General features: G+C 42.1%; 1 protein-coding gene across 1 annotated transcript in view; it reads right to left on the bottom strand.

The window, feature by feature from the left end:
* Positions 1 to 10919: 10919 nt before the first annotated feature.
* Positions 10920 to 27105, bottom strand: part of rlf (RLF zinc finger) — a 31430-nt gene continuing 15244 nt past the window's right edge. The window contains exons 4-8 of the mRNA XM_060934789.1: positions 21141 to 21276; positions 20552 to 20754; positions 16161 to 16297; positions 15883 to 16024; positions 10920 to 15789 (exon numbers count right to left, since the gene is read on the bottom strand). Of these exons, the coding sequence (XP_060790772.1) occupies positions 11152 to 15789; positions 15883 to 16024; positions 16161 to 16297; positions 20552 to 20754; positions 21141 to 21276 (5256 nt within the window). The 3' untranslated portion in view covers positions 10920 to 11151. The remainder of the gene's footprint in view (positions 15790 to 15882; positions 16025 to 16160; positions 16298 to 20551; positions 20755 to 21140; positions 21277 to 27105) is intronic.

Raw genomic sequence — 27105 nt, 5'->3', positions numbered from 1 at the left:
AGGTTTTATGCCGCGTTCATGTGCTATGGGAATTATGGTAAATACCAAACGCCGACATGGAAAGCACACATGAACGCCCCCTCTTGTGGTATTTTCCACTGGGCAACTCGTAGAAAATTTTGATACATGAGTTGCCGAGATGAGATGACCTTTAACCTTTTCAACATGGCGGCGAGCGGTACAAGACACTTGAATGTTAAGCACTGTACGCTACTAAAGTTTTTTTTTCCTAGTACTAGTGGGTAGTTTTTTGTGTCTATGCAATGTTGCGTCATTAACAAGTGTAATATAATACGTTAGAAATCCGTTTCCTTTAAAAATGTGTTATGGTTTGTTTTTACCTATCCAGAGCAGACGCTATTGCTAACGATAGCTAACTAACTATTGCTAACTTGAATCTGGTCCACCATCTTTAATTTGTCAACAACAACAAAAGCATGTGAACACAACACACTGGTAAATACCACTTCCCAACTGGAAAATATCATCTTCCCATAGCACATGAATGCAGCATTAAAGTGAACACACTGCCACGCCTCAAAGAGATTTATGTTCTTCAGCAGGACAGAATAATGTACGAGGAACTCATTAGAAGAATACTATACAGTATTAACATAGAAAAATACACCAAGACAAAGTTACTGGAATTTCTTAATCTCTATATAAACACCTGTCTTTAATGGCCAGGTAGGCGTGGTTCATACACTTCCATGAAGCAGATTTGCTCTAGTGGAAAACTTACAGTTGTTAATAATAATAATAATTATTATTATTATTATTATAAAATCACAAGCCACACCACACGTTACTTCATTTGGAAGATCATCTCATTGACCATAATTCTGGGTCTTCACTCTTCATACTTCTGTCTAAACACACAAAGGGCAGAAATACACAAGAATGCTGCCTTTAAAAAAATAACCAATAAGAAGAAGCAGCAAAGCCAGGCAATCCATTCCCAGAATTGACGATAACAGTTGACATTTTCCACCATTTTGTGTCTTAACTCCACATGCTAACCTCAAACTAGGTCCCACACAGCATGTATAACAACAGAATTTTATGGATTTTAATCCTATTATGGGGCGGCACGGTGGTGTAGTGGTTAGCGCTGTCGCCTCACAGCAAGAAGGTCCGGGTTCAAGCCCCGTGGCCGGCGAGGGCCTTTCTGTGCGGAGTTTGCATGTTCTCCCCGTGGGTTTCCTCCGGGTGCTCCGGTTTCCCCCACAGTCCAAAGACATGCAGGTTAGGTTAACTGGTGACTCTAAATTGAGCGTAGGTGTGAATGTGAGTGTGAATGGTTGTCTGTGTCTATGTGTCAGCCCTGTGATGACCTGGCGACTTGTCCAGGGTGTACCCCGCCTTTCGCCCGTAGTCAGCTGGGATAGGATCCAGCTCGCCTGCGACCCTGTAGAACAGGATAAAGCGGCTACAGATAATGAGCTCCTATTATTTTGTTTAAAAAAAAAAAGATTCAGGCCAATATTACAATAACAGTTGACGAATAATTAATCTACTGTTGGTGTAAAATCCTCAACATTTTGCTCAAATTAACGAGAGAAGAAACAGAACACACCTCACTGCGTTCCTGAAGTTTCCTGCCAGAGGAAGTGACACCACTTGGTGCAGGTGTCATGTGTATTATTAAACGTCTTTGTGGATTTTATATGTGGTTGTATGACAGAGTTGACACGAACATTGAGACGGATAAAAAAAAATTTTTTATAACTGAAATTTCACATAATACAGAAAATAGACTTTCTATGCAACTGATTTAACAACAGTTAATAGAAAAAAAAGTGTTAGATTGAATCACTTCCTGTTTATTGGAGTCGAAGATGGCTAATAACGTGGGGGGGAGGGGTAAATATTTTAGTTAATATTTTATGGATAAATTGGATCTAAAATGTACATCAAGCATCGCTATTGGTCAAAGGTGGTCAATCTGAATTATTGTTCAAAACTGATTCAATAAAGATTTATTTTGTGGAAAATAAAAGGTTTATCTCAGAGACGCAAAATGTACCTCAAATTCTAGAATGACCCACATACACATATATATATATATATATATATATATATATATATATATATATATATCTACTACTACACATAGTATTCACGTGAAAATAAATCACTGAACAACAGAAAGAGGTACAAAAGCACCTTTAATTTTACCCTCATGGAGAGATGAAGGTAGCCATGGGCTGAAGGTTAGAGAAGCAGCCTGGGGCCCAAACGGTCATCAGTTTGATTGTCGGGAGCAGCAGGAAAAAGGTGAGAGGAGTTGAGTGAACGAACAGCACTTTCCCCTCCCTCTGTATCAGGGCTGAAGTGCTCGAGTAAGGCACCGAACCCCCAACTGTTCCCTGGGCGCTGTAGCATCGCTGCCCACTGCTCGGTGTGTGTGTGTGTGTGTGTGTGTGTTTTCACTGCTTCAGATGGGTTAAATGCAAAGGAGGAATTTCACTGTGCTTGAACGTGTGAGGCAAATAAAGGCTGCTTCTTAAAATCCAGAGTCTATAATTCTGAAAATAGAATTGCACCCCCCCCCTTTGAACCATGATTGGATTTTTTTAAAAAATATGATTATGATGCAATAACTCTTAGCCTAGTAGCTATGTATTTAATACCAATTTAGACTTAAAACAGAATTTTCTGCTTAAAGAAAACTCCAGTGTTTCTCAGCCTAATCTGTCTGTTATATCTGTATCCTAGATCTTTGCCACGGATCTGTAGGAACACATTTACAGTGCATGCACGCATTCAATTTTGTTCAATCTCTAGCTCAAAGTAAGCAGCACACGACCCCATGAAGCCTTCAGGAACGTGTACGTAACTTTAAACACTAAATGGACAGAAGAGCATCCTACATATAATTCAGCAAGAGTTATTCTTTTAGCAATGAGATTTTATTTTTTGTCCTGTTTCACTTTACAGGCCCAGAATACCACAGAGCCAGACCTCAAGGAAGAGTGTCTCATAATAATCTCCATTTTCATGAAGAAATTTAAAGCAAAACTTTGTGAAGACCACCAGGAGAAGTCCCTTTAACAGAATATGAGAGGGGGGTCAGTGGACATTGGTGTAGCGGCATTACGTCTCACTTCTATTCATCCCAGACTTACTAAAGGTTCTGGGATCCAGGGACTTGCAAATTAATCCCACAGATCTCCATCAACACACATTTCTTCTTCCTTGTCCAGCACTGTTGCTATTAATATGACCTATTGATCCATAGGTCATACTAACTGGAGCATAGTTTTATGCCAGATGCCTTTTCTGCCACAACCCTCCCACTTCAGGGCTTCGGAAACAACCATTCACACCTATGGACAATTTAGAGTAGCCAACCTGCATGTCTTTGGACTGTGGGGGAAACCGGAGCACCCGGAGGAAACCCACGCGGACACGGGGAGAACATGCAAACTCCACACAGAAAGGCCCTCGCCGGCCACGGGGCTCGAACCCATAACCTTCTTGCTGTGAGGTGATGTTACTAACCACTACACCACCGTGCCGCCCCAATACACATTTATTTCATGAGCATTATTTAAAAGCATATAATAAATCGCTGTCTATTAATTATAGAGCTTTTTATTCCTGAACTTTCTGCTCCGAGAACACATTTGGTCCATGGCATCATTAGTTATTGGCTTGTTGAGTTCCTGAGGTTTGGATTAAACTCCTTCAACTCAGGGGTGTTGGTCGAATAGCTATAATAACGGAGTGTAAATCACAATCTGGATCAATATATATATATTTTTTTGTCCAAAATGAATTAAGGCAGGGCGGCATGGTGGTGTAGTGGTTAGCGCTGTCGCTTCACAGCAAGAAGGTCCTGGGTTCGAGCCCCGTGGCCGGCGAGGGCCTTTCTGTGCGGAGTTTGCATGTTCTCCCCGTGTCCGCGTGGGTTTCCTCCGGGTGCTCCGGTTTCCCCCACAGTCCAAAGACATGCAGGTTAGGTTAACTGGTGACTCTAAATTGAGCGTAGGTGTGAATGTGAGTGTGAATGGTTGTCTGTGTCTATGTGTCAGCCCTGTGATGACCTGGCGACTTGTCCAGGGTGTACCCCGCCTTTCACCCGTAGTCAGCTGGGATAGGCTCCAGCTTGCCTGCAACCCTGTAGAACAGGATAAAGCAGCTACAGATAATGAGATGAGATGAATTAAGGCAACAATCTTGAATTAATTATAATTGAATACAAATCAGTACACTAATGCACAAATAGACAAGTGAAGGTGATTTAATCATTGGTCAGATATCAAAGGCTATTAAAACAAGGGCAGCACTGTGGTGCAGTGGTTAGCACCATCACTTCACAGCAAGAAGGTTCTGGGTTCGAACCTCATGGCTGCCTGGTGACTTTGCGTGTTCTCCCCGTGTCTGTGGGGGTTTCCTCTGCAGTCCACAGACATTCAGATGAGGTGAGCTTCTCGAACATACCCATGAGTGTGAATGGCCGTCTCTGTGTTAGCCCTGTGACCCGCCCTCTCACCCGAGGTCAGATGGGATTGGTTGATAAGTGGTAAAGAAAATGGATAGATGTTCAGGGTCAGATTGTTACTTTAAGACTTTGAAACTATCCCTAGAAGCCTGAGGTTGATATTTACACCACTAACAATCAACTACAAGAACTCAATACATAAGCGTGGGCTGTGATTTCCACCATTAATTTTTTTTCTTTTTTAAATTAGACCCCTTTGAGAACACTGAACAAGTCTACGGTTTCAAATTAAACCACCAAGCAGATTGTTTGCTTTTTATTTGACTTTAACGGACAGTGTGTCTATGTTCCTAGAAAAGACCAGAGTCCAACCACACCAAAACAGAGGTCTTAATATTCCCTTTATGAAATAAGTTGGACATGAACACTTTCATATCTCATAGCGGAGTCCTGCCCATCAGTTCAAGAATGAAAAACAACACTTGTGACCTTCTGACAAGAGCAGCAGGCGCCTCATAAGTCAGTTTATTTGTATAGCGCTTTTAACAGACATTATCGCAAAGCAGCTTTACAGAAAAAAGACCAAATATATGAGCTGATTTTATGCCGAGTAAATTTATTTATCCCTGATGATCAAGCCCGAGGTGATGGTGGTGAGGAAAAACTGCCCCACACGACTCGAGGAAGAAACCTCAAGAGGAACCAGACTCAAAAGGGAACCCATCCTCATCAGAGTGATAACAGATAGCATGATTATAAATAATTTGCTTCTGTAACTGTGTAACCAGGAAAATCATTACAGTTAATAAGATTTGGCCTTGGTCACAATAACTAAATCTGTTTAAATGAAAATATTTCAGGACTTCATTTAAAAATAATAATAAATCAGCTTCTATATATTTTAATCATAGATTAGCCTGTATAATGACACAGCCAGATTAAATGTGTGATTAACACAATATTATGAACTAGTTAGCATCTCAACATCAAGATGCACAAAGATGAAATGAATTCCAGAATAAATAATCAAACCTCAATTTTTTTTAAAAATCCATTTTCAATAACCACTTGATCCTGCTTCGATCCCAGGAACACTGGCTGTGAGGCAGGAACACACCCTGGGTGGGGCCTCAGAGGGGCGCTGGTTTGCGCACCTTCATGAAAGTGGTGCTTAGGGGGTTTTGCGTCAGACCTCAGAGAGAGCACAGCCCTAAAGATCAGTTTTCTCTTTTCTAAATACCAAATTCCTCCGACAAAGATCTCATTAATAAAATGATACAGAAAGTTAAATTCTGCAGTGCTGTGGTCCTCAGGATTGGAAAGTCCAACCCCCGAAATACACTACCGTTCAAAAGTTTGGGGTCATCCAGACAATTCTGTGTTTTCCATGAAAAGTCACACTTTTATTTACCACCATAAGTTGTAAAATGAATAGAAAATATAGTTGAGACATTTTTCTGGCCATTTTGAGCATTTAATCGACCCCACAAATGTGATGCTCCAGAAACTCAATCTGCTCAAAGGAAGGTCAGTTTTATAGCTTCTCTAAAGAGCTCAACTGTTTTCAGCTGTGCTAACATGATTGTACAAGGGTTTTCTAATCATCCATTAGCCTTCTGAGGCAATGAGCAAACACATTGTACCATTAGAACACTGGAGTGAGAGTTGCTGGAAATGGGCCTCTATACACCTATGGAGATATTGCACCAAAAACCACACATTTGCAGCTAGAATAGTCGTTTACCACATTAGCAATGTATAGAGTGGATTTCTGATTAGTTTAAAGTGATCTTCATTGAAAAGAACAGTGCTTTTCTTTCAAAAATAAGGACATTTCAAAGTGACCCCAAACTTTTGAACGGTAGTGTACAATCATAAGTTTTATGGCCAAGAATGAACTACCATTCATGTAATGACAGCAACACAGCCCATGTTTCTATTTACAATTTAAATCTTTCCTAATAAAACTCAATGTGACTGCATATTTAATATCCATACAGGTCACTTTTTCAAGGGAATAAAAACGTGTTCTATTCCCTTCTAGCGGGTTTCATTCATTTGGTTCGATAGCATGCAATATTGTTAGCATATCGCTTATCCTACGTGTATTACATCACTCTACCCAATGGAGGATGAGCGTTGAATATGCTTTACAATATCACATGATCACACAGACGTAAAACTTCCACACTAGCGAGCGACTGGGACAATTTGTAAACAAACATGGCCACCAGGTTTGCTTCATTAAATATGGAAGATTTTGAGAGAATCGGCCATTTGCAGGAATTGGTCACATGTCAATTTTCCCCATAGCAACAAGCCTGTAGTGGGCAAGCTAACTTGACATTCCTTGACAACCATAAGAGTTTGACTTGCGATGCGAAGCAATCCATTTCTACAATAGCTGTTTTTACCTTTTCTACAGCCTTTTTTGACCCAAATTTTCATGTGTACTTGGAAAAAGTTTGTGGTTTTAACTCCTGTCATAAGTTAAAGCGAATCATTGGCCATAAAAGAGAGTTTGAACTCAAGTTGGTCACCGCCAAAAGAAATTCATGTGTGAAATAGCAGATTTCTCAGATATGTTTATAATTTCTCCTTTTCTACCTTTATCATTCGCTTAATATGTGCGAAGATTCTTGAAAATAAATACAGCTAAATAAATACAGCTATATCTCCCATTTCGCACGTGAATTTCTCTCGGCGGCGAGCGACCAGCTCGAGTCCAAAAAACTCTTTTACAGCCAATGATTCGCTTTAACTTACGACAAAAATTAAAAAAACTTTTAAGTACACACAAAAATTTAGGTCAAAAAAGACAGTAGAAAAGGTAAAAACAGCTGTTATAGAAACGGATTGCTTCGCATCGCCAGTCAAACTCTTATGGTTGTCAAGGAATGTCAAGTTAGCTTGCCCACCACGGGCTTGTTGCTATGGGGAAAATGGACACGTGACCAATTCCTGCAAATGGCCGATTCTGAAAGGGAAAGATGCATTGAACACCCGAAAGGAAGGTGTATGTATAATAATAATAATAGGCTAGCTTTTTTGTGGTATGTCAGATATATTCCATTCAGCTACTCGTCTTCGACTCGTTCGGTATCATGCTCGCTGAATGGAATATATCTGATAGACCACTCAACACCAGCCAGTATTATTTAAATAGTCCCTGACAGCCAGCAATTATCAAGTGAAGTGAAAAAGAGAACCAATAAAACAGAGGGAGCATTCACTCCACCTCTCGCATTAGTCTTTCTGGACTAAACAAACCGAGTCTGGACGGATAATTTACAGATCCACCAACAAGGCCGCGGCTTTTCCACTTACAAAAAGGGTCCATAACTTTCAGTTCAGTTCAAACTCCGACTACTGAGAATGAAAGAGCAACGCGTAGCTCAAAATGCAACCATTTAAGAATTGAAGTAGCAACACAATTCAGACGGTTTACTTTAAACAGTACAGAGGAAACAAATCCGACATCAAACTACAGTCGTCCTGCTCAGTGACCATTAATCAATTTTCTTGCTCACATTTATATACAAAGCTGTCTGCTTCAAAAACAACTCTGGGATCCTTCTCTTCACCTTTAATCCCACAGACGCATCAGGAATGTGTGATGACCCCCCACCAGCAATTCAGAAAGGCATTTTCTCAGGACTGAACTGAACTGTGTCACTGCAACAGCAATTCTGTCCAGCAAACCCAGTTTGGCGGCCTGTGGACATTATAATTGTATACGAATGCAAACTTACTACAGAAGCATTTCATTGTTTCTTCCATCTTCAGCAACTGGTAAATCTTCATAAGGGTCGAGGTGGAACCAGTGACCTCCCTGGGAACATTTTGCATGAGGCAGAGACACATACTGGATGGAACAGCAGTCCATTATAGAAATTCATCAGAGCTCGACAGGAACTCTTTAATTCATTCGTCCAGTCAGACAAACAAAGATGTCCCACTCGTCCTGACCGTAGCCTTTTTATTCCTGTGTATTTACGAGTTCAGTGAAAGGAAAGTGATTAACAGAGTTTATCAAAAAGCAGGTATAGTTCTGATCATCATCATGCTTTAATGATTTGTTTCAATAAAACTCAAACTTTAACAATAAACAAAATCTATCCAAAGCCCCGTTATGGTGTGTGTGTGTGTGTGTGTGTTCTAACCTCTTACCTGATCTACAGTTTTAAGAGTTAGACTCACCCAAACTCAAAGCTTCTGGAGGAAATAAAGTTACATCTTCATTAATCCACTAAAACCTGAAGCATAAATTAAAGAAATGAAACTGAACGAAAACAAGTTGGACATGATGATGGGGACAGAAAAACTGAGAGTGAGTTCAGCTTTTACTGTCGTAAAATCTCATCTCATCTCATTATCTGTAGCCGCTTTATCCTTCTACAGGGTCGCAGGCGAGCTGGAGCCTATCCCAGCTGACTACGGGCGAAAGGCGGGGTTCACCCTGGACAAGTCGCCAGGTCATCACAGGGCTGACACATAGACACAGACAACCATTCACACTCACATTCACACCTACGCTCAATTTAGAGTCACCAGTTAACCTAACCTGCATGTCTTTGGACTGTGGGGGAAACCGGAGCACCCGGAGGAAACCCACGCGGACACGGGGAGAACATGCAAACTCCGCACAGAAAGGCCCTCGCCGGCCACGGGGTTCGAACCCAGGACATTCTTGCTGTGAGGCGACAGCGCTAACCACTACACCACCGTGCCGCCCCACTGTCGTAAAATTCCCCCGAAATATTTTATATTTGTGATGGTTAATGTGAACCATACAAAAAAAAAAAAATAATAATAATAATAATAATAATAAAACACTGAAAGTCTGAATGAAATGAAGATTCACCACATTTTATTGGAGGTATTTGATAATTTCTCAGATTTTAATGAATTCAGAGTCTAATCATCTATAATTAGAGATTATGCCATGGTTATTTTTACACACACACACTTGCTGTACTCGGCTTCCCTGGAATTTCGTAAACAATAACACAGCCGGATCACGGAGGGGATTGAACTGGTTTTGTTGGAACTATTGATACAATTCTTGAATAATTATTATTAAATTTTTTGGGTGATTTTCAACAATCCCTAAAAGATCTAAAAGTAAAGTAATATTCCTGTCTGGAGCGGCTGTATGCAATACTCATGTGTAAAACCAAATTAGATCAGCCTTTCTGTAGAAAATGTGACAAAATATGTAAACTACTTATACTATTTATATAAACTGCTTATTACTATTATTTAACTTGTATTTTATATTTGATTGCAACTTTAAGCAAAGTCTTCACGGAGTTTGGTCTCATGTTGTCTTAGCAGTGAGCCAGCGAGTGTAAACATCTGCACACAAAACACATGACCCTGTTAAAGTCCGCTCAGCATGCCCTTCAGCAGTTTACCCCACCACGGGCACTGATCAACTCACTGTTACACAGAACAGCGCAAAATACCATCAGTTTTTACCCCCATTAGGTGAGGGGACGCTTTCGTGTAGTCAGAGGTGAAGTGGGTTTTGCATTTTGGTCTTTTGGGGCGCTCTGCCATGACACTCCTGGATACACCGAACTGATGGACTCTTGGTCTGGAAGGGATGACGTAAAGCCCGCCCACACAAAACACTGATTGGTCTACTTAGCAAGACCAAGCAATCACGTTTATTTGTATAGCGCTTTTAACAAACATTGTCGCAAAGCAGCTTTACAGAATTTGAACGACTTAAAACATGAGCTAATCAGGATTCTCTCCCTCTCTCTCCTGGGATATCGTATCTAATTTGCAGACATCAGGGAGCAGCTATACATGAGACTCACGGAACTTCCAGGAGAGTTGGGAATAATTCAACTTATCCTGTCAGAGAGGTAGATGCAGATTTGACTTGTCCAGACCAAACATTTAGCTGTCCCGGACAGTCGGACGAGTGTTAACGTTGAGCCCTGTCCACACGCACACCCTGGCATTTTGGGAAGGTGAAAGAAAACCAGAGAACCCAAAGGAAACCCACAAAGACATGACTAAAGCAGCTTTGTGCTTGTTTGTTAAATACATCTGCACAGATGTAGTGTGTTTCCTGCATTAAACTATCGTGCGCGCTGCAGAGACACTCATGGTGAGAAACGACTGTCTGCTTGAGAACACAGGCACCAAATCCACACACTGTCATGGTCTCGCAACAGGAATTCTGTTGTGTTCTGTGGAGTCCATCCATCTTACTCTGAGAAAAGTTTTTGCTTTGGGTAAAATGTCCAGCATTTAAAGTTAGAAATTATTTTCCAAAATAAAGCAAGTGAACCAGTAAACATTTAATTACAATCTCACCTAGCAACTACAGAATGCAACAAATTAATATATATTTTAATAGCTGTTTAAATAAACGTGACGGGTATTGGCAGAATAAATGGAAGTGTATATATAGAATGAGCTCGGACCTAAATAACGCAACAAACATCTTTGCAACTTAATTGAAAGAGCTTTTTTTATTATTATTTTTGAATGGAAAACAAAAATCAAGGAACAACACCTTGGCAGTTTGGGGGGGGGGGGGGGGGGGGGGGGGGACAAAACAAACAAAAAAAACGAAGTTGTTTTAATGATTTAAAAAAAAAAGTGGAACCATTTTGGATTACCAAAAAAAAAAAAAAACCATGAGGTGAAAACTCTACACAGTCCTAAGTAGCAGTTTGCACAGTTTATGCTCGTGTTTCAGAGGGCAGAAGATCCAGCAGGGAAGCGGAGGACTTGGGTCTTTCCAGAACCACCACAGGCTTGAGGAACTGAAGCTGCTTTATTGCCTGGTCACCGCAACCCATTAAGGCCCTTTCCAAGATAAAACGCAGGTTTTGGATAGAACTACATTCTTTTGCGGAAAGCAAGGACTTAAGGGGGGGCAAGCAGGACATCCGACTGTGACTGATGCCGGATCTCCTCAAGTTGTTCTCCTTGACAGAGTAGTTGTGTCGGAAGGAATCGCGTCGGCGAGGAGCGTCGGGGTTATAGCAGGGTTTTAAGACTGCCACTCCCCGCAAGGGCTGAGAATTCTCTTCCTTTTCCTGTATGAATTTCAAAAACGAGGACTCGAAACCCAATGGCTTGTAAGCCGCTACGTCGAACGCACCTTGGCCGAGACTGGCATCTTTTTGAACCAGTGGATGAGGTGCGGAAGGTAACGGCTCTGAGAGCTTGGAATTTTTCCCCCTTAGAGGTTGACGTGTTAAGGAAGAGTGTGTGTGTATAAAGATGGTAGCGGGAACACTCACAGCCTTGCTCTCTCTGTTTACAGGGTCCAGTGAAGCATTGTTGAGGTTTATTCTAAGGGTAGATGGTGGAGAAAGGTCAAGGGGTGGAGGGGGCACCAGAGGAGGTGCAGGAGAGGGAGTTTTTGTTCGTTCCTTCTGAGTTTGGTTCTCCGTGTTGATCAGCTGCTTCTCTGCATGGCCATTAGACTCCCTATGAACCACATCATCTACGCCAATTACTACACTGCAATCTGGAGTCGGATCCCTCGAGGGAGATGACTCTCGTTTCACTTGTTCACTTTTTATAGAATGGAGGCTCATGGGAAGGTGTGGTGCCCTTGAGTTCTCAGGCTTGGCTTGGTACTCCATTTTGAGGACTCCGTTAGGAGCCCTGTCTGAATCTGGCAAAGCAGATACCGTGGATTTCTTTTGTATCAGTTCTTCTAGTTGCTCAGCAGTATAAAAAAGTGTGTCTTTACTGTTTTTCACCTTGGTCTGAAGCATTTTGTGACACTTTAAGTAATGTCGGTGCAGGCTGTGCTTGCTAGAGACGACAGAATTGCAGCTCTGTACCATGCATGGATAAGCCTCTGATAAGCAGCGGTCTTGGCACATCTGCAAAGCCTCCTCAGGTGTTCGGTATGCAAAGTCGATCTTCGCGTTCTTTGGTTTGACACATTGGACATCTGGTCCCTCCTCTGAGGTTTCTTCAGTGCGTTCAACAGTCTCCTCAGCTTTAGGGGAGCATTGTAAAGACAGCCTTTTGGAGACCTTCAGAGGTGGAGAACTGGATGTGATGACCAGCTTTTTTTGGCAGCCACTGTTTGAACCGTCTCTCTTGTGCGTACTTTCTAGACGCACGACAAGGGGACCCGAGCGGTCATAACGCCTGTAGACATCTTCGAACTTGCAGAATGAAGACGGAGCCGTGGACTTCAGCGGAGTCCGATTCTGGTGTGCTTGACTGGTGTGGCGCAGAAGGCTGCTCTGCAGGTGGTAGGACGCACTGCACTGGGGAAAGGTACAGCTGAACCTCGGAATGGGATCCTCCGATACGGGATGGCCTTTGCGGTAATGTCTGTTCAGACTGGATTGATGATTAAACCGTTTATTACATCCATCATGCTTACAAGGAAAAGTCTTCTGCCAACAAAGATTGGAGCGATGGTGGTGTATACGCTGTAGGTGACGCAGAAGGTTGAACTTCTTAGTGAAGCCAGCACCACAGCCCTTATGTAAACAACAATAGGGTTTGTCTTCGTCCGGCTTCACTTTTGTCATCAAACGCGCACTGACCCTTGTGTTCGGTGAGGCTCCATCCGCGTCCGTTTTAGTCTCAGAAGTGCCTTTTTCTGACAGTGAAACGTGATTACCCCTCAAACTCTCATGTTCAGTCATAATTTCGCCATTACTTCTGCCAGCGTTGCCCTTCCCAACACAGTGGTCACCATTTAGAAGCCGATTGTTCCCAGTAGGACCATCCTTTTGGTCAGTCTGGACCTCCTTTTGGTCAGTCTGGACCTCCTTTGTCTTCAGAGCAGAAGATGGAGAATCCTCCTCCTTCCTTGCAAAAGAGCATATAATTTGCTCTGCCATATCTTTAGTCATATTATGTTTGTGACGCAAATGGGCCTTCAACTCTTTCTTTTCCTTGTAACCCCTCGAGCAAAGGTGACATTTAAAAGGCTTGAACTTGAGCGGGTTAAAAATGTCCATCTGTTTCACCTTCTCGTCGGTGTAGTCATGCTTTTTGACATAGTGCATCATCAGCGCATGACTAGTAACACTTTTATAGAAGCAGCCTTCAACTTCACAAATGAAAGGTTTGCTTATGTGCAAGCGGTTATCCGGTTTATCACCATTTAAAGGAGGATCCTTTACCGACGTGGGTGGCGAGTCTGCCTTGTGAGGCGGCGAGTCTGCCTTGTGAGGCGGCTGAGCCTTTAACGGCGGTCTCGCCAAATCAGCAGCTGCTTGGTGAGATCCTAACTCCGGTTTGCTTGTTGTTGTTACTTTGGCTTGCGATATAGCATTCACAGTTTCAGGACAGGTCACCTGTGGCACTTTAGATCCTGAAGCAAATGAAGTACGACTGACTTTCCTGGAAGTGGTAGAATTAAGGCTTAGCTGATTAAGCCCTAGAACGATTTCAGTCAACGCACCAGCCAGTTCACCGGGAGTTACGTGACTGCCGAGTGTTGGCGCAGACTCCGTCACCTGTTCTTGACCAGATCCTTGAGAAGGACCTTTATCTTGAACATCATGCTCCTTCACGGGTTTCGCCTTCGAGCGCTTTTCATTTTCGACCATTCTGCATACCGCATGTTCTTTTTTAAACTTGCTGGGATGGACAATTTTCAAGTGCTTTTGGATCTCTCGGGCTTTGCTGAAGGTCCTTCCACATTTTTCGAAGCCACAGGTAAATTTTTTACCATCAAAACACACAGTGACACAAGTCAGTACACCCTTGGAATCTTGGCTTTCCAAGTGTTGTGATGAGAGGTTTGTTTGTTCACCATTCGATTTAACGGATGCTTTTAAGCAATCATCCTCTTCTAAAACCGGCACCAAAAGTTTCCTTTTTGCCTCCCTCTGGGCCTCGAAGTCCTTCTCTGTGAAGGTGATCCCATGGGTGTCCATGTGTTTCAGAAATTCCTGACGAGAGTAGTAAAACTTCTTGCAGTCTGGGCTGGTGCACGTGTACGCTGCATCTCGGAAGTGCTGAGCTTCGTGGTGGTACAGCTGACCCAGATCGCAGAAGGAAAGGCTACAACCCTTCAGTTCGCAGTGGTAGGACAGCCGAAAGCCGTGTCTGTGCTTGTGCATGATGAGTTTGTTGATTGACTCAAAGCGAGCACTGCAACCTGCAACGACGCATACGTAAGGACAAGCTCCGTAATGTACACACCGGTGCTTTTGGTTGTGATGGGCCGTTATAAACGTTCGTCGGCAGAACGTACACTTCTCTCGACGATTAGTCATCTCGATGTAATGCTTGACATTTGGGTCTGTCTCATCGTGATCATTCTTCAAGTGAACACCCAAGTACTTGAAAAGTTTGAAGTTTTTTGAACAGTTAGTGGCAGGGCAAACATAAACCTCACGATCCTGTAACTTATAGTGCGTATTTATGTAATCAAATGTGATGTAATCATCACCATCATCAGCTTCTGCTTCTTGATTAGGCACAATGGCAGCTGGCTCCATGACACGGTCTAACACACCAGAGAATGGTTCCAAGTTTATCTCACAAGGTTCCAAGCCTTTCAACTCACGTTCACCTGTTTCCTGTTCGTTTTTCACCTTATTTTTAACTTTCTTCCTTTTCAGATGGTACGGAGGCATCTGGAGGTGTTGTTTGGAATGTGGCACAAACTCATCTTTGCTTTGGCATTTTTGCAGGCATACGGGACACGTCCACATACCGTTCTCCACGTGCTTTCTGGCATGATGAGACAACCGTGTCTCAATCACGTCCTTCTGGCATATCTCGCAGCGTACTTTGTACTGAAGCCATCTTTTGGATCTTTCCGAAGTCCAAAGCAGCACTTTTGAGCCTTTTCTTTGCAGTGTCCCTTCATCTGTCTTGTGCTGCTCACTCTTCACTTCAGATCTGCTGCTTTCGTCACCCTCATGCTTTTCTTCAACATGTTCCTCCTCTCTGTTCACCACGGTTGGCACACTATGGGTGTCTTCCAACACAGGACTGTCCTCTTCTTCAGGTTCCAGGCCAAGCAACTTCATACAGTAGCACTTTAAAGTCTTCCAGTCCCAGAACTCTGGGTCACATGGCCAATGGGCTTTGAGTGCAAGCAGCAGTTCACAGCGTAATGAATTTGGGATTATAGCGTTCTCCTCGTCATACTTCTGATCAGGACGCTTGTAAAGATCCTCAAGGCCTGCAAACGCCTCTGGAGAGGGGCTTAAAAGGAACTCTGTAAGCTGGCATGCTCGCAGCACCTCCAAATCATCCAACAGGAGACAGGCTGCAGTTTTGCAGACAGTGGTTTTGGTTTCTGGATACTCCTGCCTGGGAAGCTGAAGGGCTTTCACGCAAAGTTCAACAGACACTGCCAGACCAAGGTGCATTACCTGGAGGGGGGGACCCACACATTATCAGTTCCATCACTTAACTGTTTAAATCTGATAAACAGTAAACATACAAGTCCATCAACAGCTCCTCACCTCAGTCTGAATTACTCGAATAAGGAACATCAGATGGTAGACGGTTTTCGCTATCGCCCCGAACTGGAGACAGCGTTCAAGGAACGAATCAGGGGAACCGTCGAGCCTCCTCTGCAGCTTACTCCAAAACAGTGTCAACTCCCTGAAAGAAGGTTAAACAAAAAGACAAAATAACCCATATTTAATTAATTCTGCTCAACAAAGAAGTTTCTCGGTCAAGTTTCAAGCTCAAGAAGAGATTTGTGAAGTTTAAAAAGTATTTAAACACACACACACACCAGGAGCAGTACAGGCTTCCTTTCTGCAGCTGCTGCGTCAAATATGTGGTGCAGAGAATGAAGGCCGTGTTCTCGTCACCTTCTGTCTCCATATTGCAAATAATGTCCAAGACATCTTTTCCATCCAACCTGGAAATCTAACCAGGAAGAGACAAGTGTGTTAAAATGAAGGAAACAACTGTAGCATAACCACATTGGCCTGGACAAGTCCTCGTGAAACTGAACAGTTTATGAAGTCACACCCACTCAAAGCTATTTCTGCTTTTACAAAAATGTACTGCTGAATTTGAACTAACCAACTAAGCTATTCAGGAATATAGCTGAACCCGTTTAACAGTTTTGCTCTTGCCCATTTGCAGATCTTAATTAACCCCAACATGGCAGACTACTGTACAAACCAGAATGTCAAGGGCGTAGGATCTCATCCGGCCTTCCATCAAAACATCAAACAGAACTGAAATGTGACGATGTGAGAGAGAGAGAGAGAGAGAGAGAGAGAGGACCGACCTCCACTACAAACTGTTTACAACAAGATCAAGAAAGGACTAAACTTTGTTCCCTGAGTGAAGATCGACCCAAAACATCCATCAGAACTGAATTCACATGATAAATGAGAGGAGATACAACTCTAGTCAGAAGAAAATATGTGTTAAAGCTCATAGGCAATGGTTTTAATGTTATGCACATTTGAAACTATATGTTAAAAAAAACCTCTGTAATTTTCTTCTGGTCCCAAGAAGTATTGTTAATAAGTAATAATAAGTAAGTGCGGATCATGGTGAATTTCAGTGATTTTCGTGACCACTTGGCGCGTGACGTCATTCAAGACAAACAAAACGCTTGAGTTGAGTCCACTTCGGTTTACTTACATTGCTGTTCGGCTCGAGTGCAGACGTGCGTTCAGAAATTTCCAAAGAAAAACCCCCATGCCTTATTGTGCAGTGAACTGTAACAACGGGACCCGTTCAGGAAGAAGCTTTTACCTTCTTCCAGAAGAGGAGACGAGGTGGAGAGAGTGGATTGGGCGCGTGAAGCCGGGAGAGGAGACGAGGCGGAGAGAGTGGATTGGGCGCGTGAAGCCGGGAGAGGAGATGAGGCGGAGAGAGTGGATTGGGCGCGTGAAGCCGGGAGAGGAGACGAGGCGGAGAGAGTGGATTGGGCGCGTGAAGCCGGGAGAGGAGACGAGGCGGAGAGAGTGGATTGGGCGCGTGAAGCCGGGAGAGGAGACGAGGCGGAGAGAGTGGGTTGTGCATGTGAAACAAAATCAAGCCGTCAAAGAAGAAACGGAGCAGCAACGCTCAAGCAAAAAGGAGAAGATTGGAGATAAACATTTTTACTGTTGCTTGCAATTGACAAGTCAAGAATCCTGAGGGATCCTGTACAATCACTGTGGAAATGAGACAAAGGGAGATTTCCTCGCTTAGAGTCGACTATAAAATAGTATAATGCCGCGGATGGCAGGCTAACGTGGCCTACCGGCGCACTGTCCAGTAATCGTTCCCTATATCCACTAGGGAGGGCGGCTTAATTATTCTTCAAAAGGGCTCTTATTTAGTATTATGATGAAAGCAGGAATTTATCGTAACTACCAGGATAAATCGTTTGGGCGCGAGTCTTGTTGAGGTCCGGGGTCACTGCGATCAGAGTCAGCCGAGTCGCTGTCCGATTCCGAGGCCGCACGGTCAAACTAGTGAGCCACAGTCACCGAGTGCTTCGCAACGGCCATAGGGTCATACAGATATGGCTTCACCTCTCGATATTTAATTTGGAGAGTTCCTACTTCAAAATCGCCCTCACTTTCAGACATTTTACACAACCTCTCACGACCAAAGTCTGTACACGTGCGCTCGGTTCACAAGTAAACACAGAGCTGCTCCCGGTCTGTTTGGCTTAAATGACGTCATGACGACGGGCCCCTGGCGGTGAAAGCGCGCATAAGTGAGATGTAAACAAACCTTCGGAAATTGGGCAAAACAGTATATTTTAGCCGTTTTATTCAATTTTAGGGTGCAAATTAGACACCAGGAAGATTGAATTCGCTTTTCGGGTCGTTCTTCTAGACAATAAAGTTGACATTCTATGTTTCACCTCTGACCCTTGCCTATGACCTTTAAGTGACGTAATTAATAATTTGTCAGCAAAAATTGACAATACAATGACCGAGTGTTGCACAGAAGGTCGAGTTCTTTCAAATAAAACAATCAGAACTGAAATCCAGTGAGAACTGAGGGAGGAGACACGATTTAACCGAAAATAAACAAAAGGTGTAAATAAATTGTTTACAACAGGAAAATCAACAAACAACCAAGTTTTGTTCCTCAAGAGAAGCTCGACCCAAAACATCAATCAGAACTGGAATCAGATGAGAAATGAGAGAGGAGATACAATTCTAGTGAGAGGCCTGGAAAATTCGTTAATTTGGCCTAATTAGTAACTCGTTACCAAAACAACGACCAAGTTTCGTGAAGAGTTCTTTCAAACAAATCAATCGGAACAGAAACCCGTGGAGAACTGATGGAGGAGACACGATTTAACTGAACTGTGGATGACAAATGGACTCCACGCCATGGCAATAACTCCATCGCAGGGCTAGAATTTTGGTGCGAATCGATTTGTGTGAGTATTCGCATAAATTGTTCCCCAGGCGAATCACCACGGATTCGCGCAAAATATTCAAGAAATATAATTTTATTGTAAAATATCAAAGTAATCACTCCAATACAAAAATTCCACAAATGGTTTTGATAAACAAACGTTCTGCGCATGTGCAAAGTGTGTTTCACTCGCTTGGTGTCGCTTGCATCTACTGTAGTCCGCCGAGTACTCGCCAGGTGGCTTTTGTTGTCAAGATTAACAAGATGGCGTACTCCAGCTCAAGTGATAGTCAGCAAAACGCCTCGAAATCCGTTGAAAAAAAAAACAAAGAATATCATGGCGCAGTTTACAGGCGTGGGATGACCTACTAGACAATTATGACTTTGAAGACGATTTTGCGGTCGAGGCGAGGTGTAAGACATGCAGCCTGCACAAAATCAAAGCACGGTGGGCATTCTGTTTCACGGTCGATGATCGTCACGCATATAATGATATATAGCCTATACAGGTCTCACACACACACACACACACACACACACACGTGCAGTCATTTGGAATCAGAAAGACAAAACCAATGAAAATGAATAAATATATGATAAACACACAAAAATACAGGTTACTGACATGAGAAACCAGATCCTCCATGGCTTCACCCCAGAATGTCACTCAGACAGTGCAAGCTCTACTCCTGCCAGTACTGACTTGTATGCTGTTGTGCATCCTGAGCCTGACTCTAGTGTGGCTGCTATAGTGATGATGATTCAGACTCAGCTGTCAGTGATGACGCAGAGTAAACTAAAGGATAGTTTGGCATGACCCCGACACATTGGTGCAGTTCGGTTTCTGACATTCAGATGTTCTGTGTTGTTCAGTTTTTGATGATTAAAGGACTGAAATAGAGTGATGAGTTTGTTACTGTGAATAACTCTGTATTGTAATGTTTACTGTAACGGTTACTGTATTTGCGGCAGGCTTTTGAAGATGTTGTCCTCGGCTCCATTCTTCAGTTGTTGACTTGATGATTAAGGAGTGAAATAAAAAGTGATGAGTTTGATAGTGTGTATAAATGTGTATTTTAATTACTGTAACCGGTACTGTATTTGTGGTTTGAGGGCTGAGTTGGAGGCCAACTGACTGCCTGTGAAAAGAATTCAAACTCGTACGCACAGTCACAACAAACACAAAAGTTGTTGAAATTATTTTATTGGATTCTCACAAAACGGTTTTGCGAGAATCCAAACAGATTCCTGCAAATTTTCACGAAATTCTAGCCCTGCATCAGCCTTATGGACAGATGAGCTAATAATATACATCCTACAAAATTACACCAGTTACTACAAAAACTCCAACACAGTCAGACCCAATCTCAACTGACTCTCTACTTATGACAAAAGATGTTGCACACCCTACAAACACCATTTCAAGTTCAGCTGCAGGAAAACGTCAGGAAACACACTGCGGAATGTAACCACGCGCCGTTATTTTACCTTTAATTTTTAAGCCTCTGTTAGTGAAGCCCCTCAGTGTGTTCATGGCAGAAACTTGCACTGTGCTCACGATAAAAACACTTAACTGAGCATCTCCTCTCTCATACCACCTTCAAACTTAAATGTGTTTATTAACACTGACCAATCTCCAACGTCACACACTCTGCCCATAAATAACCCGAGTTTTCTCTACAGGACTGCTTTTGCATGTTTGTTTGTATGTGTTGTGTGTAACTGTGTATTAAGACCACAGGCACTGGGCCTTACATTCAGTGCTAAACCTGCAAACAAAGGGACGGAGCTGATCACCTCGAGAATGGCCTCCTCGCTGGGCAGCTGCTGACAGAGCTGTGTGACATAAGTTTGGCGAAAGGTGGCCTGATTGGGCAACAAGCTGCAGTTGCCACAGGCTTTAGTGAGGATCAGAGCCTTCTCAACCTCTCCTACTTTCTCCAGGTGCTTGATCCTCATCTCCAAAAAATCCCCTCCCTCCAGACCCAGGTAGGCATTTACTGTTTGGAAGAGAAACAGATTTATCTCAGTTCACCATATTGACCGTAAAGTGCTGTACGCATGTAGAAGTAATTTTTTTTCCAGTTAAAGTGGTCCCTGGCTGCAAAAAGTTTGCAAACCCCTACTATAGACAATGATAGAAACTGCACTTCACAAAATGACCCATCAGCATTTCAATGCAAGGGTTAATTACTGTAAGATATTAACATTTAGCAGGCAAAGCCCTTTATTTGACACCACAAATTCTCCAATCAGCTTCTCCCCAGAGTTTCTCTCAGGCTTGACTAACAGATTATGAAGTGAATCAGGTGTGAAACAGAAAAAAACCCACAGAGCTGCACACTGCAGCTGTAAACGTATAAAAAGGAAATGCAAAGCTGCTGACATTCATCTGCTTCTGTAGGCTGTTCGGTGAGAAGGGCGACGAGAGCGGGGTTACTCCATGCTCCTCCCTCTCCAGTGATCTGGACCAGCGCCTGGAGGTCGGTGCTTCCGTACTCCAGCATCGCTTCATGGGCTGCCTGCAGACATGCACATTAAATTTTCAAGTTACATTACATTAATTTTAGTAACTTTATGCAGGAGTCATGCAGTAATGCTAGTTCTGCAATGCAATGGAGCATTATTTTAAACCAAATAAGACAGAAGCTACAAAAATAAAGGTATAGAATGCTCATCATGTGGGAATGTAACAGCTGTCAGAAAGGCTGCTAATGTTACTAAACAAGGTGCGACAATCATTCTGCAAGCACAAAGTGATACACACACACACACACACAGATCAGAGGAGACAGATCTAGCAGTGTGTGTGTGTCTCCATGCTACTCAATGAGACAAGGAGCGTATAATGCCCAAGTTTTTCTTGTTGTCGCCTCTCACATGTTCATTAAAACGGCATGTAAAAAACAGATTTTAGAGCACAAAGTGTCATGTCACGCTGCGAGTTGAGCCATTTTAAACCAGCATTTTAGAGCACGCAGCCACACACACCCTGCCACACCCTTTCTGTAGATCATGTGAAAAGATTCTGCAGCGCGAGGTCTCATGTCTGATCCAGTTTGTCGGTGAGCCTCTGTTCCAGCTGATCAAGCACACACTGCGTTTTCTCTGTGGAAATGCAGTCGAGTTCCAGCTCGTGCTCTCTTTTTAGCATCATTGTGGCATTTACAGTGCCTTGCAAAAGTATTCATACCCCTTGAACTTTTTCACATTTTTCCGCCTTACGACCACGAACTTAAAAGTTTTTTATTGAGATTTTATGTGATAGACCAACACAGAGTAGCACAGAATTGTGAAGTGAAATGAAAATGATAAATGGTCTTCAAAATTTTAAACAAATAAAAATCTGAAAAACATGATGTGCATTAGTATTCAGCCCCCCTGCGTCAATACTTTGTAGAGCCACCTTTTGCTGCAATTACAGCTGCAAGTCTTTTGTGGTATGTCTCTACCAGCTTTGCACATCTAGACGCTCAAATTTTTGCCCATTCTTCTTTGCAAAATAGCTCAAGCTCAGCCAGATTGGATGGAGAGCGTCTGTGAACAGCAATTTTAAAGTCTTGCCACAGATGCTCAATGGGATTTCGGTCTGGACTTTGACTGGGCCATTCTAACACATGAATATTCTTTGATCCAAACCATTCCATTGTAGCTCTGGCTGTATGTTTAGGGTCATTGTCTTGCTGGAAGGTGAATCTCCTTCCCAGTCTCAAGTCTTTTGCAGCCTCCAACAGGTTTTCTTCCAGGATTGCCCTGTATTTAGCTCCATCCATCTTCCCATCAACTCTGACCAGCTTCCCTGTCCCTGCTGAAGAAAAGCATCCCCACAGCATGATGCTGCCACCACCATGTTTCACAGTGGGGATGGTGTGTGCAGGGTGATGAGCAGTGTTAGTTTTCCGCCACACATAGCGCTTTGGATTTAGGCCAAAAAGTTCAACTTTGGTCTCATCTGACCAAAGCACCTTCTTCCACATGTTTGCTGTGTCCCCTACATGGCTTCTTATGCCTGTCTTTCAACAATGTCTTTCTTCTTGCCACTCTTCCAAAAAGGCCAGATTTGTGGAGTGTACGACTTATAGTTGTCCTGTGCACAGATTCTCCCACCTGAGCTGTGGATTTCTGCAGCTCCTCCAGAGTGATCATGGGCCTCTTGGCTGCTTCTCTGACCAGTGCTCTCCTTGCTCGCTCTGTCAGTTTAGGTGGACGGCCATGTCTTGGTAGGTTTGCAGTTGTGCCATGCTTTTTCCATTTTTGAATGATGGATTGAACAGTGCTTCTTGAGATGTTCAGAGCTTGGGATATTTTTTATAACCTAACCCTGCTTTAAACTTCTCCAGAACTTTATCCCTGACCTGTCTGGTGAGTTCTTTGGTCTTCATGATGCTGTTTGTTCTTCACTGTTCTCTAACAAACCACTGAGGCCTTCACAGAACAAGTGTATTTATGCTGAGAGTAAATCACACAGTAGGACTCTATTAACTAATTAGACGACTTCTGAAGGCAATTGATTGCACTGGATTGTATTTAGAGGTATCAGAGGACAGGGGGCTGAATACTAATGCACACCACATTTTTCAGATTTTTATTTGTTTAAAATTTTGAAGACCATTTATCATTTTCGTTTCACTTCACAATTCTGTGCTACTCTGTGTTGGTCTATCACATAAAATCTCAATAAAAAACTTTTAAGTTCGTGGTTGTAAGGTGGAAAAATGTGAAAAAGTTCAAGGGGTATGAATACTTTTGCAAGGCACTGTATATGCGACACAATGAGGCATACTTATTTTTAAATAAGTGTAAAACTTGTAAAACTATGACGTAAACAGAGAATATAAACAGCAGAGTTGCTCCAAGTGACCGCTACCTGACATCACATACGCCACCACCAAAGGAAACCCATCTGTTATTCAAAAAAAAAACAAAACCATCTCTCAATAGCTATTTAGTCTCTGAAAATTAAAGTTTGATTTTTGAAATCTATGACTAATTTTACATTTTAAAAAAAGTATGAAAATCAATTAGCTGGAGGATCCCTTTAAGAGTCTAATACAAAAAAGTTGAACTGACAGGTTTTTAGCAGAAAGGTGAGCCATTTGGATATTATAGTTTTCATCTAAAAGCAGACCTGACAGCACGCCACTGCGCTGAGGAACCTCCTGTACATCTGTATGGGAGAACAGCATGGTTTTGTTTGGCCTTTAAAGACATTAAAAAATAAAAAAAATGCGTTTAATCTACATAAAACTAGTGTCGATTCAAGAATAAATAACATTTACGGAAAATATAGTGTTAACTTTGTGCAGTGTTGTGACTTGAAGTGTTTAACGTTGTTTGGTGTGATGCATTACACCGAAAACTCACAGGCACCGCCATCTCGGCGTTTTTTTTTTTTTAAGTGATATTTGTCACCGGTCCGTGCGTTTTGTTGCTGCTTCCAGCTCACTGTTGGTTCAATCAGCTTGAAACTCATGATTCCCACCTAGTGGTTGAATCCCTCATGTTGACTTGTTTTTCCAATTAAAAAAAAATAAAATAAATCAGCTGAACACTTTGCTGTCTCGTGCCTGCGAAAGATCGGCTCACTGAGGGAAATTTTGTATCCTTCCTAAAAAGTAATGATTTTCCTATTTTTTTCATGGAGAAAAGGAATAAATAAGAAGGTGTATAAATATCAGTGATCCGGTTTTGAAGAGAATTAAAAGTTTGAGCCTCTTATACACAGCACATTCAGGCACTGCCGTCATTAGTCACGCTCAGTGTCCACAATTTAAGGTGAACATACCCGATAAATTCTGGCTTTTATATTTAAACGCAAAGGACGGACCAATTTCACCGATTTATTGCCTTTAAGCCTTCTAGGTGCAGAATTGTGATAAACAAGAAGCAGCCTTTATCTGTAATACTTACCCTGATACTCAAAATCTCTGTTTTTGGCCTGTTAATTTCTAATTGAGGTTGTTGGAGTTTTTTTCCCTTCATGAATGGAAAATTAAGCCAGTGGAAAATGGTTGCTGGTTTGTGACCGGGGCAATGGACAGAAACGGAAATTTTATTTAAAAAAAACAAACAAAAAAAAACAGATTTTCAAATGTTCATTACTATTTTTTTAAAAGACATTTACAAAATTAAACAAGTTTTCAATTCAGATATTCACGCTTTTTAATTTGATACACTACACAACACTATGACTACTACTTTAAAAAAAACGGCCTGGCTCTGCTACTAAAAGGGCCACTGACAAATTCAACAAAATTAACAATTCATCACACACAATTACATATAGACACCTAAATCAATAAGTGTCCCTTTTTCTAAATCCTCATAAATCAGAAGTCTCTGTGCTGGGATTGAGGGTGTCAATTTCCCCAAAGAACAAAAAGGAGCAGAAACAGGCTGCAGGTCAGTGCTCTTCGGGTTACGTTATTCAGTGACTACTGAATAATGTACATTATAGACAAGTTCTGGCACATCTTGCAGATGCATGGGTGCAAGTATAAAATCTTCAAAAACCTGAAAAGTCTGACAAGATCAGACATGCATGGTGCAGCCACGCAGGGGGGGTTACAAAGGGAGGTGAGCCCCCCTTAGGGCTCGAAAAAAATTTAAATTACAAGTTAAAATGGTTGTCTCTCATGCAAACATTTATAATATATTTATAATATTAATAGTTATATGATTTGCATATTCACATCAAATGTTTAATACATTTCATCAATTCATCTGAAATAATATTTCAAGTACAAGGCTTGATATTTCAAAACATCTAGCAACTACTAATTTAAAATGTTGAAACAACCATTTTTTAAATATGCTTTTGCTGCGATGCCTTTTTTACAATATATACACTGGAATAGCGGTGTTGATTTGGTCGAACAACGTGCTACGTGCGTGAAACATACCACATGTATAACACCGTGAAACAACGGGCTAGTCAGGACCGCTTGGCGGTGAGCGGCGTATAAATTGGATGAGGTTTGTGGCGAAGACGAGATGAAAAGATTTGTCTCGTGCAGAGACTGTACCGCAGTAATACGCTGAGAGTAGAGCCAATGATTTTCCATTTCAAAATCTGGCTTTTTCCGTTTCAGACAATGAAAAATTCCGTTTCACAATTTCAGTTCAAAATTGTTCTGTTTGGCTCCAATTCAGTAATTCTGGCTGGCATAATTTTACTTGGGTTTCAAAGTATTCATCTCTAGACACAAATGGTCCTTTGCAATGATGAAGTCATTCATGAAAAAAAAAAAAAAATCACACTGACAGTAGGCTGATAAATTGCATTAATAAAAAAAATTAAAGTGGAATCACAGATTGAGACAACTCAAAATATTTTACTTGACGTACTGGTAACAGATAAATCAAGAAACTAGGATCACCGTTAACTAAAAACCCATCTCATATATAATATATGCAATAGCATAGCATATATAATCTCAATATAATATTGACAGTACTGATAAATTAATAGGGATAAATTAATATTCAGTAATACTTACTGAGCCTGTAATGACAATACTCATAACTGACTGTTTAAAATATTACTCTATATCCATCTTTTTTAGTCCACCACAAACTCATGAAACAAATGTTTCCTAACAGAACACAGAACGCACTCTCAAACAGACGAGAATAGTTTAACTTCGATTGTAATGACAGTCCTGAATATTCCTTGCAGATCAATCATTGCACGCTCTCAGAGTACCGGGAAACGCTGCTCGATATCGCCATTATGATCGAGCATCGTAAGTTGTTTAGTGTTGGTCTCCGTGAGACTGAAACTTCTGTCATTTAGAAGAGGTTTACACACGGAAAAGGAGCGCTCAACGTCCACACGCGCCACTGGCAACCATATGGCGTCCTTGGCCACCAGAGCATTCGTTTTTTTTTTTTTTTGCAGTCGCCATTCTGGTTGCGACACGGGGAGCGAACCTGTAAACAAGCAGCTCGTTGGCTGGCTGGGTGTGCCACAAGCCAATCACAATCACCGACAAAGCTGCCTTGACCGGAAAGGCATGTCTGCTTGGGCGTTAGCGGCAGCTACGCAGAAGCCTTTCTGCAGCAGTTACACTTTGACACGCGAGCAATGTTTCACTATAAAAATTCCGTAATTTCCGTCCGTTTTCCGCAATCGCGGAAAATCATTGGCCCTATGAGAGTGAAAAAGTGAGAGGGCCACCCCCCACGAAAAAAAAATCTTAACGGATTTACACGATTTGGAAAAATGACACTTTCAGAACCGAAAAAACCGGAGCTTCCGGCACATGCCGGAAAACTTGCACCCATGCAGATGTACTGAAGTACTGCATCCCATCCCCAACACTTCATTCAACTCATGTGGATCTGTGGTT

The sequence above is a fragment of the Neoarius graeffei genome, chromosome 11 (assembly GCF_027579695.1).
Source record: "Neoarius graeffei isolate fNeoGra1 chromosome 11, fNeoGra1.pri, whole genome shotgun sequence".
NCBI lineage: Eukaryota > Metazoa > Chordata > Actinopteri > Siluriformes > Ariidae > Neoarius > Neoarius graeffei.
Note: the sequence above shows the minus strand (reverse complement) of the source record. Positions and strands in the feature narration are given on the sequence as shown.